General features: G+C 41.9%; 1 protein-coding gene across 7 annotated transcripts in view; it reads left to right on the top strand.

Annotated features, from left to right (window-relative positions):
• Nucleotides 1-1,443: 1,443 nt before the first annotated feature.
• LOC109902930 (calmodulin-regulated spectrin-associated protein 2) overlaps nucleotides 1,444-15,247 on the top strand; it is a 75,653-nt gene continuing 61,849 nt past the window's right edge. For all 7 annotated transcript variants that reach the window (XM_031786444.1, XM_031786443.1, XM_031786440.1 and 4 more), the window contains exons 1-2: nucleotides 1,444-2,068; nucleotides 8,976-9,235. In XM_031786444.1, coding sequence (XP_031642304.1) covers nucleotides 1,930-2,068; nucleotides 8,976-9,235 — 399 coding nt within the window. In that variant the 5' untranslated portion in view covers nucleotides 1,444-1,929. The remainder of the gene's footprint in view (nucleotides 2,069-8,975; nucleotides 9,236-15,247) is intronic.

Below are 15,247 nucleotides of genomic sequence, written 5' to 3'. Positions count from 1 at the left end.
TTAAAAATGGCGGGTGGGGAAGCAAAACTAATGCGTGATAGTGAGAAGGAGAGATGTTGTGTGTGAAAATAGTTTTTTTTCACTCGATCTGTCCAACTTATCCCCTTATCGCATCTAAAATGTAAATAAAACACTATAAAGAGTTTATATAATGTGTCATTGCATACCTATTTGAAGGTTTGTGTCGCAGTTGAATCGGGTTTTTAGGGCGGTGCTAAAGTGATCTTAGAAGTTAACAGCAGCTTTGAGAATGATGATCGCATGCAATGATGACGCAAAAAATGACTAGCTCCCCCCCCCCTTACCCCCGTCACTGTCCATTTCTTGTTTTTAAAGGATGAGAGTAGTGCTACACCTGGTGGAGAAAGATTGTAAGACAGAAATAGTTGCTTTATGCTTGCTGTTGTTACGGCATGACACGTCACTATGTAACGGAGGGTCCGTTTTTTCAACTTTTCTCCAATCCTATAGAGCCATTACTAGGTCGATCAACGCTTAAATTGAAACGTAATTCACACCCCCGATTTTGAAGTCAACACAGTCGCTAGAGTCCCATTAGTTTTCTTTGTAGCCTCGTTTGAATGTTGGGCACATTTGTACGGAATGGGGTGAGTTTAAGTTAGATGGTTTAATTTTGGCATTGAAACGAGGCTTCTCAGGCTACAAAAAAACTCAACCACATGTATAGCCCCGTTGGAAAATATAAATGGACTGTTTGAAATGTGAACAAATAAAAATAAATGAACCCTAGAATTTCCTGGTCTAATTTTTTTTTAATGTGAACCACATTTTTATTTGGCGTACCCCCGACGGTATTGCGGTAACCCAGTTTGGGAATACCTGATGTACTGTATCTTGTCCACTCTCCACCAACTCAGAACGCAGACTAATGTTGATGACGTCTCCAGTTAGGTGCATCCTGGGTAATGTAGTTCAGGCCAAATATTCTCATGACAGGAAACAAGTAGGCTTCTGCATGTTGGATTTGTAGCTTTAAAAAAAAAACATGATTTCAGTTAGTCAATGTCGAATTCAACAAGCCTCTTATCTATGGTGAATATTAGGACTACAAATCCCTATAATAAAGGAGTGATGCAAGAGGGTAAGTATACTGTGTATACTTGCAACTGACATTACATAGCCAACCTACCACAAAATGTTAGGCAAATTCATCTATTTATGAGAACCATCTATTTATGAGAATAACTCCTGACTAAGACACACTTAAATAATCCATCTCATTGCTGAAAGTTAAAATTGTTATATTCCAGGGGTACATTCTACATATACGCAGACACAGCATTTTATCCAAACAATTCAAACTATGCATGCGTACATTCTGTTTTATTTACACTCTGTAGTAAAGGCATGCTTTCCTCTTTTGCATGTGGCGCAGAAGTGGCTGGGTGGTATGCGCACGCGCAATAGTGCAGCTCTTTTATAGCCACAGTGCGGCAGGAAAACCGTAACAAGCGAAGAAAAGCAGAGATTGAATAGTGGAGAAAAAAAGCTATCCAAATGGGAACATGTAAAGGAAGGTGAAAGAACAAAGACTGAATAATGGGAATGTTTTTTCCTCTCTATCTGAAGAAAATATGCGTATTTCTCTTTGAGATTCAGAAATTGGTTGACAGCTATTCAGCGAGCTCCATTTCAAATGGTAGCAGCGGTATGGATGAAAAATACAAGGAGAGGCACTGCTTCCACGATTCATATTGACTCAAAGGAGTTAGACGATACCTTACCGATGGCTTGCAGTCAATTATCCATGTCTCCTCCAACGAATTGTAAATTGACGTAGGCATTGAAGGCTGCAAATCAAGTCAAGTTTGCTGCATTAAATTCCTTTGGTGGGATGTCATCGACTTCTATTGCTACATAGTAACCTTTGGGTTTCCGACGGCTGGTATTGACACTCAGGGTGTTATAATGGGTGAAGTGACGGACGCAAAGGAATTAAAAAATACCTTTATTGTTCCCGCAATAAAGTCTTTTGATCATTATGATTTTTCACGAGCAAAAATCTGCTGTAGCCTCACATGGCTAGTGGCCAAAGCATTTGTGACAGGTAGGTGGTTTAAAAATGTATTTGGTCAATAATTACCTTTGAATTGTTTTTCAAACACATTGGTCAACAATTTGGCTATTCTTCCCTGCGATATTATCGCTCAGCTATACATAACATAACACACAGACCATTCAAGCTTGCAATCTATTACTGTACAATTATTGTATGTATATTACAATATGTGTATGTACATTGTTGTACAATGGATGTGTATGTAGTATTTATATAAATATATGTTGAATCACTTTATTTAGAATACCCAAGAGGAGAATATCCTTCCATTACAAACACACATACATAATTCCCAAAGAGACCTATGCTAAGAAAAATAACTGTTGCATGATCATTTCCTATCTAGTTCAGTTGCAGTGGACTGTAAACATTAAGTTGTGAAGGGATGCCACAAATGATCTCATCAATCTCAACAGATTGTGGATGTCTCCTTGCTTGAAAGCTGTGACCCTGAGTATGACAGGCCCACTCCATAAAATCAAATCTAGATGGGCATAATGGGGTTAAATTCATTATCACATGGTTATTGCTGTACCATGGTTATCAGTAAGCTTACAGTTGGCAAATGTGGCTCATATTACATAATAGTAATGAAATAGTACTGTTTCACATAGTTCAAAGTATTAGAAGAGTAATAGGAGTCACGTTTGGATGACCAATAGGTTCTTCAATAAAGACAACAGTTTTATTAATGTGGAGGTATGCCCAAATAAGTTATTTGTTATATAAACTCCAACCAGAACCCAAACCTCTGTCAATCTTTAGGGGGGCAGACAGACTGATGTGAATCATCGCAGCCCAAATGTTTTCCACCCCAGTCCGTTGCTGTAAACCATTGAGTCTCAATGGTCACTGAAGAAAAGAATAGAGAGCTTCTGACTCATCTGTGCGGCAAGGCCCAGCTCAATAATGTGGAATGTAGCTTTGAGCCGGTCAAGTTGTAGAATGCTTAGGGGCTGGTATCCCGGACACAAATTGAGAGTAGCCCTGGACTAAAAGGCATGTTCAATAGTAGGAGATTCTGCACTGAAAGTGCATTTTAGGCAAGGCTTAATCTGTGTCTGGGAAAGTGGCCCTAGGGGTCTTTGCGATGCATTTTAGTTACTGCACCTTGAGTTTCATTCCAAGGCATGTGGTATTGCTATAAGCCTGGTAGTCTAGGGGACAATACCTGACTTTTGAAAGCAGTTATAACAGCACATGTTCTGATATAAAAGTAATTCCTATCGTATACTTATTTGAGCTGTTTTGATCCTTGGTTTTGTTTTGTTTTGTTTTTAGTAATAGCCAGCAGTTTGCCAGAGGCTCAGGATTGTGCTGTACTCAGTGTACTCAAGCCGACTGTTTACTAAATTGAAGGGCATATAGCGGATGCAGAGATTACTTCGATAGAGGTAACAAAGTAGTACAGTACACATCAGCTCACTGATGCTAGACAATTATATAATTGTGTTTTAAAGACATCTTCTGGTACGTTGGTGACAATACATTTTATTTAAACCTCCTGTTTTAGGCTGGATGATTCAATGTGTAGTTCCTACATGCATAATCTATGACCAGATTTACTGTTTTACCTCAATTAGAGTATCTGGAGCATCAGCATTTGTGGGTTCGATTACATGCTCAAAATGGCCAGAAACAAAGACAAAGAAATTTCTTCTGCAACTCTATTCTTGTTCTGAGAAATGAAAGCTATTCCATGCGAGAAATTGACAAAAACTGAAGTTCTCGTACAATGCTGTGTACTACTTCCTTCACAGAACAGAAAGAATAGAAAGAGGAGTGGGAGGTCCCGGTGCACAACTGAGCAAGAGGACAAGTACATTAGAGTGTCTAATTTGAGAAACAGATGCCTCACAAGTCCTCAACTGGCAGCTTTATTAAATAGTATCCGCAAAACACCAGTCTCAACGTCAACAGTGAAGAGGCGACTCCGGGTGCTGGGCAGAGTTCCTCTGTGTTCTTTTGCCCATCATAATCTTTTCTTTGTTTGTCCAGTGAGATATGGCTTTTTCTTTGCAACTTTGCCTAGAAGGCCAGCATCCCGGAGTCGCTTCATCACTGTTGATGTTGAGACTGGTTGAAAATAACAACTAATTGGTAACACACTGTCATAACCATGTCATAATGTCATAACACCTGATATAACCTGGTCATAACACTGTCATGACACATATATACATATATACCCCACAACATACCTGTTGTGAGATATATTATGGTATTTTATGTCCGATTTTGACTCCTACATAAGTGTCAAAACCCACAAAACCTTCTTATATAACATTTACATTAAAAAAAATGTTACCTTTATTTATGCAAGTCAGATAAGAACAAATTCTTATTTACAATTAACTGCCTTGTTCAGGGGCAGAACAACAGATTTTTCCCTTGTCAGCTCGGGGAGTCGATCCAGCAACCTTTCGGTTACTGGCCCACAATGCTCTAACCGCTAGGCTACCTGCCGCCCCAGATACATTAGAGTGTCAACACCCACAAAACCTACCACACAAGGCAAAACATTCCATTACACCATAGCCTACTTCTCAACAGTATGTTTATGTTATATAACATTTTCTGAAATGTTCCAAATTCAATTATCATTGTAATTGCTTACACATTGATGTCAGACATGCACCTACCCCAATGCTCTTTTGACTGATGACTGACTTAAGGGCATGTACGTGATAGGCCTATCTGGCTTATATGGTGGTCATAATGCTTCTTTGTGGTGTCAGAAAGTGCATTTTCTACAAGTTATAAAATATGATAGAAAAAAAACATGACTTAAGGATTTAAGAAAAACAAACTTTCAAATGAAAGGAAACTTCTTGGCAGGGAAAAAACACATTTGAATAAATGTGGGTTTTGATAGTATCATGTAGGTGTCATAACCAGCCATAAAATAACACAATATATGTCACAACAGGTGTAAATATATGGGTCAGACTTTGGGGCGAAAGTGCAAATCAATCCCAGAACAACAGCAAAGGACCTTGTGAAGATACTGGAGGAAACGGGTACAAAAGTATCTATATCCACAGTCAAATGAGTCCTATATCGACATAACCTGAAAGGCCACTCAGCAAGGAAAAAGCCACTGCTCCAAAACCCCCATAAAAAAGCCAAACTACGGTTTGCGACTGCACATGGGGACAAAGATCGTATGTCTTAAGGACAACAAAGTCAAGGTATTGGAGTGGCCATCACAAAGCCCTGACCTCATCCTATAGAACATTTGTGGGTAGAACTGAAAAAGCATGTGTGAGCACGGAGGCCTAGAAACCTGACTCAGTTACACCAGCTCTGAGAGGAGGAATGGGCCAAAATTCACCCAACTTATTGTGGGAAGCTTGTGGAAGGCTACCCAAAACTTCCGGCTTCAACTATATGTAAAATCGAGCACACAGCCGTGCAATCTCCATACACAAACATTGGCAGTAGAATGGACTTACTGAAGATCTCAGTGACTTTCAATGTGGCACCACCTTTCCAACAAGTCAGTTCGTCAAATTTCTGCCCTGAAAGAGCTGCCCCGGCCAACTGTAAGTGTTATTGTGAAGTGGAAACGTCTAGGAGCAACAACGGCTCAGCCATGAAGTGGTAAGCCACACAAGCTCACAGAACGGGACTGCCGAGTTCTGAAGCATGTAGCGTGTAAAAATCCTCTTTCCTCAGTTGCAACACTCACTACCGAGTTACAAACTGCCTCTGGAAGCAAAATCAGCACAATAAATCAAAATCAGCACACACATTTTTCGTCAGGAGCTTCATGAAATGGCATTCCATGACCAAGCAGCCATACACAAGCCTAAGATTCCCATGCACAATGCCAAGCGTTGGCTGGAGTGGTGTAAAACTCTCCTCCATTGGACTCTTGAGCAGTGGAAACAGGTTCTCTGGAGTGATGAATCACGCTTCACAATCTGGCAATCCGACGGATGAATCTGGGTTTGGCAGATGCTAGTAGAACACTTCCTGCCCTAATGCATAGTGCCAACTGTAAAGTTTGGTGGAGGAGGAATAATGGTCTGGGGCTGTTTTTCATGGTTCGGGCTAGTCCCCTTAGTTCCAGTGAAGGGAAATCTTAACGCTACAGCATACAATTACATTCTAGACGATTCTGTGCTTCCAATTTTGTGGAAACAGTTTGGGGATAGCCTTTTCCTGTTTCAGCATGACAATGCCCCCGTGCAGAAGGCGAGGTCCATAAGAATTTTTTTTTTGTGATCGGTGTGGAAGAACTTGACTGGCTTGAACAGAGCCCTGACCTCAACCCCATCAAACACCTTTGGGGTGAATTGGAATGCCGACTGCGAGCTGGGCCTAATCACCCAACATCAGTGCCCGACCTCACTAATGCTCTTGTGGCTGAATGGAAGCAAGTCACCGCGGCAATGTTCCAACATATAGTGGAAAGCCTTTCCAGAAGAGTGGAGGCTGTTATCGCAGCAAAGGGGGGACCAACTCCATATTAATCCCCATGATTTTGGAATGAGATGTTCGAAGTGCAGGTGTCCACATACTTGAATGTAGTGTGTGTGTGTGTATATATTTATATATAATTAGTTTTGGACTTCACTGGGTCTTTAACTAACCAAATGATAATATTATCTAGCTGGTATTCATAAAGATCAACATCTGAAGATCTACATCTAGCATAAAAGAACAGTCAAACATTTCCTCATAAAGGAATGTACCACTTAATATACAACCTTATTATGTATTTTTAGTGACACATCCTTTTAACTAGTTTTCCCAAATGTTCTGACCAAGAGTGATGCAATTTGATTCAAGCTGCAGACAGAATTTTCTACTGCAGTGCCAGTGAGCAGATTATGTTTTGCTGCTCTAATATTAGAGAATACAGTACATGAACTTCTAACCAGATCCTCCATGTATTTTTAATTAGGTCTGAATGAAATGGGATGATACCATAAATACGGTCTCTTTCGTTCCCAGAGGTAGAGAGGCAGAGCTGGTCTTCAGATCCCAGGGAACACTGCTCAAGGCTCAGAATACTTTCAGGCACATAAGCAATTAAACACATTAACACACACACACAAACACACACACACATATTGAAATTAATCTGGAGTTTGGAATAGGATTTTTTTCTCTCTCAGATTTTGGTGTTGTACTGAGGTTTGATTGCAATGGTAACCTGTGTGGAACATAATAAGGCAGTTCTCCTCCTCACTAATTGCATTGTACCAACCGAGGTTAGAGAGGCGAGAGACCTGAGGACTTAAACGTAACCTGTTAGATTTGGGACTCGACTCGAAGTCGTCCTCAGTGACTTGATACTTGATTCCGACTTGCTTAAAATTGACCTATTGACAGGTATGGATTTCCTTTTGGTGTTTTTCTTTGCCTCTTTGTGAATGCTACTGTTTACTATCTTATCTGGGTCTTCTTTGAAGGGCAAGCCCAGTGAGAGAGGAGTAGGCTATCCCTTGTCAATGTAGAGTCTTTGATCAAGGGGTGCATTATTGTGTAATTGAGCTCTAGCCCCGTCACTAAACCTAACCTGGGGTGTGCTCAGCATAAATATGCTATCTAGAACAACAATAATGCCTCTGATATCTAGAATAAAGAATTACGTTGGCTCTATTCATAGCATTTCTATCTGCAACGTTCCAAAACGTTTTTGTACTGAACATGGCCCTGTCCTCACCTCTGTCGGAGCCACGCCCACCATTCCTCCAATTATTCCTTTGTTCAGTTGCGTTCTCCTCAAGGCGTAGGTCAAAGTTGCCCCAAATGTAACCACTGATACCAGTTCAGATGTATTCTTCATCCACATAATGGTTTAGGTGAGGATTATTGATAGGGTAATCTGATCCTAGATCTGCAGTTAATAGACATTTATACCTCTAGGACCCTTTGGTGACCTTGTCTCTGATCAGATAACGTGTTTCTGTTATTAGCTGCTGACTTGGCCTGTCTGAAATGATTCGCTGAGTGGTGTGAGGGTGGGATGAGCAGTGTGAAGCTGCGAAAGCCTCTGTCACCGTGGCTTTACACACTTCTGATATGGGTGTGTTGCATATCCGGAGATCGGTCTGTGTGTGTGTATGCATGTGTCTGTGTGTGTGGGAGCGTTACCCCATGTAGCATTACAGGGTGGGGGTCAATCTCCTTTTAACCACACTTTGTTTGTTCTAATGTGCAGCCACTTGAGCGGTGTGAAAATCTGGTTATTTTCGTAGCTGTTTGAGCAATCTCAGTCTCTCTGGTTTTTATACCTTCCCCATTTTCTCAACACCCTGTAAGTCTGACAATAAGGAGCTGAATTATTGAAATCAGGCCCACTCGAATCTGTCAGCTCGTGTGTGCCCGCCCCCACAAATGCGCACACACTCTCTTATGTTATCCGTCTCTCTCTCTTTGATAAAGCAGACTGAGGGAAGCTCCCTGGGAGCTAGAGAGATATGGAGTGCACATGAATCGATCGGGTTCCTCTCCTACTGTAGTTTCCATGGTAACGCACCGTGTGCTCCATCCTATGGAGATCACGCCCATGTCTTTGGATGAGGAAAGAATGAAGTAGACTTGCCAGAGTTAAACACTGAGTTACCATCAGTCATGTAGTGAAATATCAAACCTTCAAATAACCCTTCAAACGTACTGATCTTCTAGATTCACAAATTGATTGATTCTCATCATATCAGGAATGTGACAAAAATGCAGTAGGAGGTAATATGAGGTGGTGTAGGCTGACCTTCCACTGTGTTTAGGCCTGCATGCTTTTAAACTGAAGCTCCTCCCCTCTATCATTCCTTACTTTCTCTCTCACATAATGTTAAGTGTTAATGAATTAAAATTGACTTTGGTACAAACTGCGTATTCATATTCATCGTTTTGAACCGTTCTCCCTCTCTCTCCTATGCAGACAGTGTGCCGGCCGACCTGAAGGAGCCCTTCTACACAGACCAGTATGATCAGGAGCACCTGAAGCCTCCAGTGGCCAACCTGCTGCTGTCTGCTGATCTCTACTGTAGAGCCGGGAGCCTCATCCTGAAGAATGACGCCGCCAAGCCCCTGGTTGGCCACGATGATGTCATCCAGGCCCTGGCTCAGAAGGGCCTCTACATCACAGACCAGGAGAGGCTGGTCACAGAGCGTGACCTCCGCAAGAGGCCCATACAGATGGTAAGAAAGAGGGGTTTGATTGATGGATTGGGGGTGGGGGATAATGGCTAGGTGGCCATCTTTGTTTTGGTTGTGGGTACAGCTACTGTGGATTTCTTTCACATCAGATCAAATCAAATCAAGCTTTATTTATACAGCTTATTTATACTTTTCAGACATGGAATGCAACACAATGTGCTTTTACAGGAAAAAATAAATAAAAAGATTTACTACACAACAAACATAAGAGGAACTGAATGACTAAAAAGGCGCCCTAACATGCTGACCACACCGCCCGCGTTGCGCCCACACTGCTCACGCGCATCAACAACCGTCTGCTTAGCCATGCGCTAAAATAGAACTTGGTTCTATTTGTGACACTTGACGCACTGCAAGTAGCGCCTCTCCCATCTCCTCATTGGATTTTAGGAGCATGTACCCATGTCTGATTGAAAGATTGAAAGAGGAACTGATGTTCACAGTCCAGTCGGTGGTGGTAAAATAACAACACAATGTTTATATCCCAGGACAAATTAGCTAGCAACAGCTAGCTAGCTAAATTGCCATAAATGTTTAATGCTTTTCGACCTGTCCCCAAATTAATATATTTGGTTCAGAGTTCGTTTTGATATTTCAACCTGCATGTCCTGATCATGTGGTGTGGGTGGAAAAAAATCAACATGCGCGATGGCGCACTCACTCTGTGGGGTCAGCATGTAAGGGAAAGAAAAGTGTGTGCACGGGTTGCGCATGCGTCTTTTTCTATCTTCCACTCTCCCTTTTGTCTCTTTGTACATCTCTATAGCCTCTGTTTTCTCAGTGTGTTGTCTCAATCTACAGGGTTTAATTGACAGGGGTTCCCTTCCATAACGAATCAGTACACCATCATAAGCATTAGAATGGGAATGTGGGCATCCCCCTAATCATTTCAAATCCAGACCCACTATTTTGACGGTCCTCCCCAGAGTCTATATGGAATTTTAACCCTGTCTGACTGTCAGTGTTTTTCTCCCTGTCCCCAGTACTGTGGCTGTCTTTTTGTCCATCCACCCATATTCTCTCTAATGCTCTTTCTCTGTATTCCCCTGTTTTATCTTTCGGTATCTTTCTCCCACTTTCTCCCTCAGTTCTCTCTCTAAGGTTCAGGTCAAAAGTAGTGGACTATTTTGGGAAGGTGCCATTTGTGATTCAGATTCTATGTTGCTTCTTATTGTGATGCTTTGTCGAGGCACTACAGAAGTGACTAGGCTAGGCTGCTTTGTCGGGGCACTACAGAAGTGACTAGGCTAGGCTGCTTTGTCGAGGCACTACAGAAGTGACTAGGCTAGGCTGCTTTGTGAGGCACTACAGAAGTGACTAGGCTAGGCTGCTTTGTTGATGCACTACAGAAGTGACTAGGCTAGGCTGCTTTGTCGAGGCACTACAGAAGTGACTAGGCTAGGCTGCTTTTTCGAGGCACTACAGAAGTGACTAGGCTAGGCTGCCTTGTCGAGGCACTACAGAAGTGACTAGGCTAGGCTGCTTTGTCGAGGCACTACAGAAGTGACTAGGCTAGGCTGCTTTGTCGAAGCACTACAGAAGTGACTAGGCTAGGCTGCTTTGTCGAGGTACTACAGAAGTGACTAGGCTAGGCTGCTTTGTCGAGGCACTACAGAAGTGACTAGGCTAGGCAGGCAGCCCTATTGAGATGGAATGAGATTATGTCTCAATTATGCTTTTAGATACAAATATGGGTTCTTGGGACGTTGAAACATTGAGGACACCTGCTCTTTCCATCACAGACTGACCAGGTGAATCCAGGTAAAAGCTATGATCCCTTATTGATGTCACTTGTTAAATCCATTTCAATCTGCGTACATGAACTGGAGAAGACAGGTTAAAGAAGGATTTTTAAGCCTTGAGACAATTGAGACATGGAATGTGTATGTGTGCCATTTTAGAGTGTGAATGGGCAAGATAAAATATTTAAGTGTCTCTGAATGGGGTATGGTAGTAGGTGCCAGGCTCACCGGCTTGTGTCAAGAACTGCAACACTGCTGGGTTTTTCAAACAGTTTCTCCTTTGTACCAAGAATGGTCCACTCCCCAAAGGACATCAAGCCAACTTGACACAACTGTGGGAAGCATTGGAGTAAACATGGGCCAGCATCATGAGGAATCACTCAGAGATTTCATAAATATATCATATGGAATGTGAGATATCACTGCGATGACTGACTATACACCTTATCCACAGACCGTACGCCCTGTAGTACTTTTCTGTAGTATGCTGTATGTGTATTGCTCTATTGCTTTACGTTTTCCTCAGTAGCCAGTAATGAATGTTCTTCATTTTTAATACAGGAGCTGCTGCTGTTAGTTCTCTCCTCTCCCTCCCCCTTAACTCCTCTAAAACAGCATTGTTGTTGATGTGACCCATAAAACAAGTCTCTCACACCAACTTTTAAGAGATGCTAATAAATGTATTTTATACATTAAATGCATAAAGAAATTAGAAAAAATGAGTGAAGTTTCATTCCAAGATGCTATATATCCATTTTCAGAAATGCTGCTAAAATAGATTTTATTGTTTTAAAGAAATTATGAAAGAGATTGGTTTGTTTTTTCACTATCTAAATCAGGGCATGGGGGTTGTTGAATGACAGACATGGTATTTGTTTAAAATCTGTCACTTGATGGTTTCATTTCAGAGAGACAAATAACCATGTTTTTTGCTAAATGCTATATATCTGTCTCACTCTCAGAGAAATAAGTAGTACTGTGTAACGAATAACTACATTTTTTCTGAAGAAATGTACAGATGATTCATTTGTGACATCAACATAATAAAAAATAGATCTGTATTTAAAACATTTAGCCCTGTAAACAAACTTAAAATGTCTAAATTGATGGTTTCGATTATGGGATTTTACTATATTCTGTTCCAGTTAAAGGGTTGTTCGGATTCAGTTAAATCTGTGGACCATTCTTTTTTAAAGGCTAGCTCAGAATATGAGCTTTCCAAAACTTGTTTATATAGTATAAAGATCAGTCCTTTCGGCAGCCCAAATAATTTATTTATAAATCCTATCATTGGATGGTTCGGTAGTTGGGTTTCCCAAGGGACTCAATAGGTCAGCATAGCTGAAAAAAGGAGTTGCCTGGTCGTGTGTATGGATCTTTCAAATCTTGTAATTTTCTCAAACCATTACTGTCCATGATATCGGTAAAGGTACAGATTCCACATTTGGACCATTAGGTGGGATGCAAAAGGCCACCCTCCTGATCGCAAGGTATTATTGTGAAATATTGGAATATGGGCATGCCATTTTGATTCCCAGTTTCATTGTTTATACATTTTGAACCAAATAGAAATGGTTTACATTGTTGAAGGGGTATATTAGTGAAGACCACCTATTCCAGGGCAATAGGAGACCCCATACAGTACCTTTGGAAAGTATTCAGAGCCCTTGACTTGTTCCACATTTTGTTAGGTTACAGGCTTATTCTAAAATTGATTTAAAAAAAAAAATCCCCTCGTCAATCTAGGCACAATACCCCATAATGACAGAGCAAAAAAATGTTTTTAGGAATGCTTGCAAATAAATAAACTGATATCCCATTTACATAAGTATTCAGACCCTTTACTCAGTTCTCTGCAGATCCTCTCAAGCTCTGTCAGGTTGGATGAGGAGTGTCGTTGCACAGCTATTTTCAGGTCTCTCCAGAGATGTTCAATCGGGTTCAAGTCCGAGCTTTGGCTGGGTCACTCAAGAGACTTGTCCTGAAGCCACTCCTGCATTGTTTTGGCTGTGTGCTTAGGATCATGGTCCAGTTGGAAGGTGAACCTTCACCCCAGTCTGAGGTCCTGAGTGCTCCGTTGCAGGTTTACATCATGGTTACCTGTACTTTGCTTTGTTCATCTTTGTTCATCTTTGCCTCGATCCTCATTCATATATCTTTATGTACATATTCTTTATCCCTTTACACTTGTGTGTATAAGGTAGTAGTTTTGGAATTGTTAGGTTGGGGCGGCAGCGTAGCCTAGTGGTTAGAGCGTTGGACTAGTAACTGTTCCTAGGCCATCATTGAAAATAAGAATTTGTTCTTAACTGACTTGCCTAGTTAAATAAAGGAAAAATAAAATAAAAAATCTACTCCTCCTCTGTCACGGATCATTTGCAAGACATACAGTCCGTCTTCAACAGACTAAATGCTGCAGGTATGACCCTGAACTTGAAGAAGTGTAATTTCTGTTTGCCAGAACTCAAGTTCCTTGGTCATGTGGTTAATGCTGAAGGTATCCATGCAGATCCAGCCAAAGAAGCAGCAGTGCAGGAATTCCCAATTCCCACATCCCTCAAGGCTGTTCAGTGCTTCCTGGGTACGGCTGGATGGTACCACAGGTTTGTCCATGACTTCAAATGTTGCCGAAACAGTTAGTTTTTTGGGGCACAGAAATACCTTATTTACATAAGTATTTAGACCCTTTGCTATGAGACTCGAAATTGAGCTCACCATTGATCATCCTTGAGAGTTTTCGACAACTTGATTGGAGTCCACCTGTGGTAAATTCAATTGGTTGGACATGATTTGGAAAAGGCACACACCTGTCTATATTAGGTCCCACAGTTGACAGTGCATGTCTGAGCAAAAAACAAGCCATGAGGTCAAAGGAATTGTCTGTAGAGCTCCAAGACAGGACTGTGGAGAACGACAGATTTGTACCTTGTCAGCTCGGGGGTTTGAACTCGCAACCTTCCGGTTACTAGTCACACGCTCTAACCACTAGGCTACCCTGCCACCCCGTGAACATAGCCCGTGAACATGTGTCAACCTGGGAGGAGTTAAAAATATACATTTCTCTCAGCCTTCCTCTCAGAGGACTATGAGGATGAACTGGCGGAACTGGTTTGTAACAGAGTCCAGGGTGAAGCAGAGCCAATACGGGACTTTGCCTTCTCCTATTGAGTTCTATGTAGGAAATGGAAGACTGACATTACTGAGCAGGAGATGGTCAAACTTATTCTTAAAAACATGGTTCCCCGCCTTGCCAGTCAACTTCGGGAATGTGTGCAGAATGTGGATGATCTGGTGCATCTTGGACTCAGTTTGAGAAGGACTGGAAGCACCACCTCCAAACTCAAAACTTTGTTCCCTCATCCCGGTAACCCAATAACTCTCCTGGGGCTAAAACGTCTCAGCCGTTTGTGCCCAAGATCCAAGACAAAAGACCAGTGATGTGCTGGAGGTGTATAGTCCAACATCCTACAGGTTCTTGCCTCCTCTATGGCCAGCGTTAGGATTCAGGAAAAGGTCAGAAGACTGACAGTCTAGACAGGCATGGTGGTTTGCATACAATTGGGTCGGCCTTAATGCCCACCATGAAGCCTTCAGACAGCACAACTATCTGTCTTATTCCTATTCCGCAACAACTATTGGTTCCTCTGACTGTTAGGAACTGGAGAGGGAAGGCCATAATCGACTTCCACCCTGATGCAAGAGCCCCTGTGGCGAAACATGACATTACATCACGAGGAGCTTAGAACCTGGGAGGAAGGACCATTGTACTTGGCCAATGGAGAACCTACCACTCCCTTGGGCTGGATTGATATGACAATACAGCTGCACGATGAGATTATTAACCTTCCTGTGGCTATACTTGCAGATCCGAGCCTTGCATTTGCTGTAGTCCTTGGACTTCATGTTCTTCAGTGGACTGACCATCTCGATGTCCGAACCATCCTATCGGCTGAGTTCTGACCATTCCCGGAATCCTTCATTTCAATCTGGAAATACTGATTTCAGGGTGGAGCCTGCTACCTTATTCAGAATCCTGGCTAGGTCAAGACAAAGACAATGACAAAGAAAATACAAAGAAAAGACAAAAACGTTCCACCAGTGAAGCCAGAGAACCACGCTATCACCCTGATTACAGCCGTCCCCCCTGATTTCTACATCAAACAAGCAGTGGAACAGGCATGTCTGTCGGAGGACAAGAGGTGGCAGCTCTCCCAGATGTTGGAGATGAACAGTGAGGTCTGTACTCTTACAC

This window comes from Oncorhynchus kisutch, linkage group LG13 (assembly GCF_002021735.2).
Source record: "Oncorhynchus kisutch isolate 150728-3 linkage group LG13, Okis_V2, whole genome shotgun sequence".
Classification (NCBI taxonomy): Eukaryota; Metazoa; Chordata; class Actinopteri; order Salmoniformes; family Salmonidae; genus Oncorhynchus; species Oncorhynchus kisutch.
This window is presented reverse-complemented; position numbering and strand designations above follow the sequence as displayed.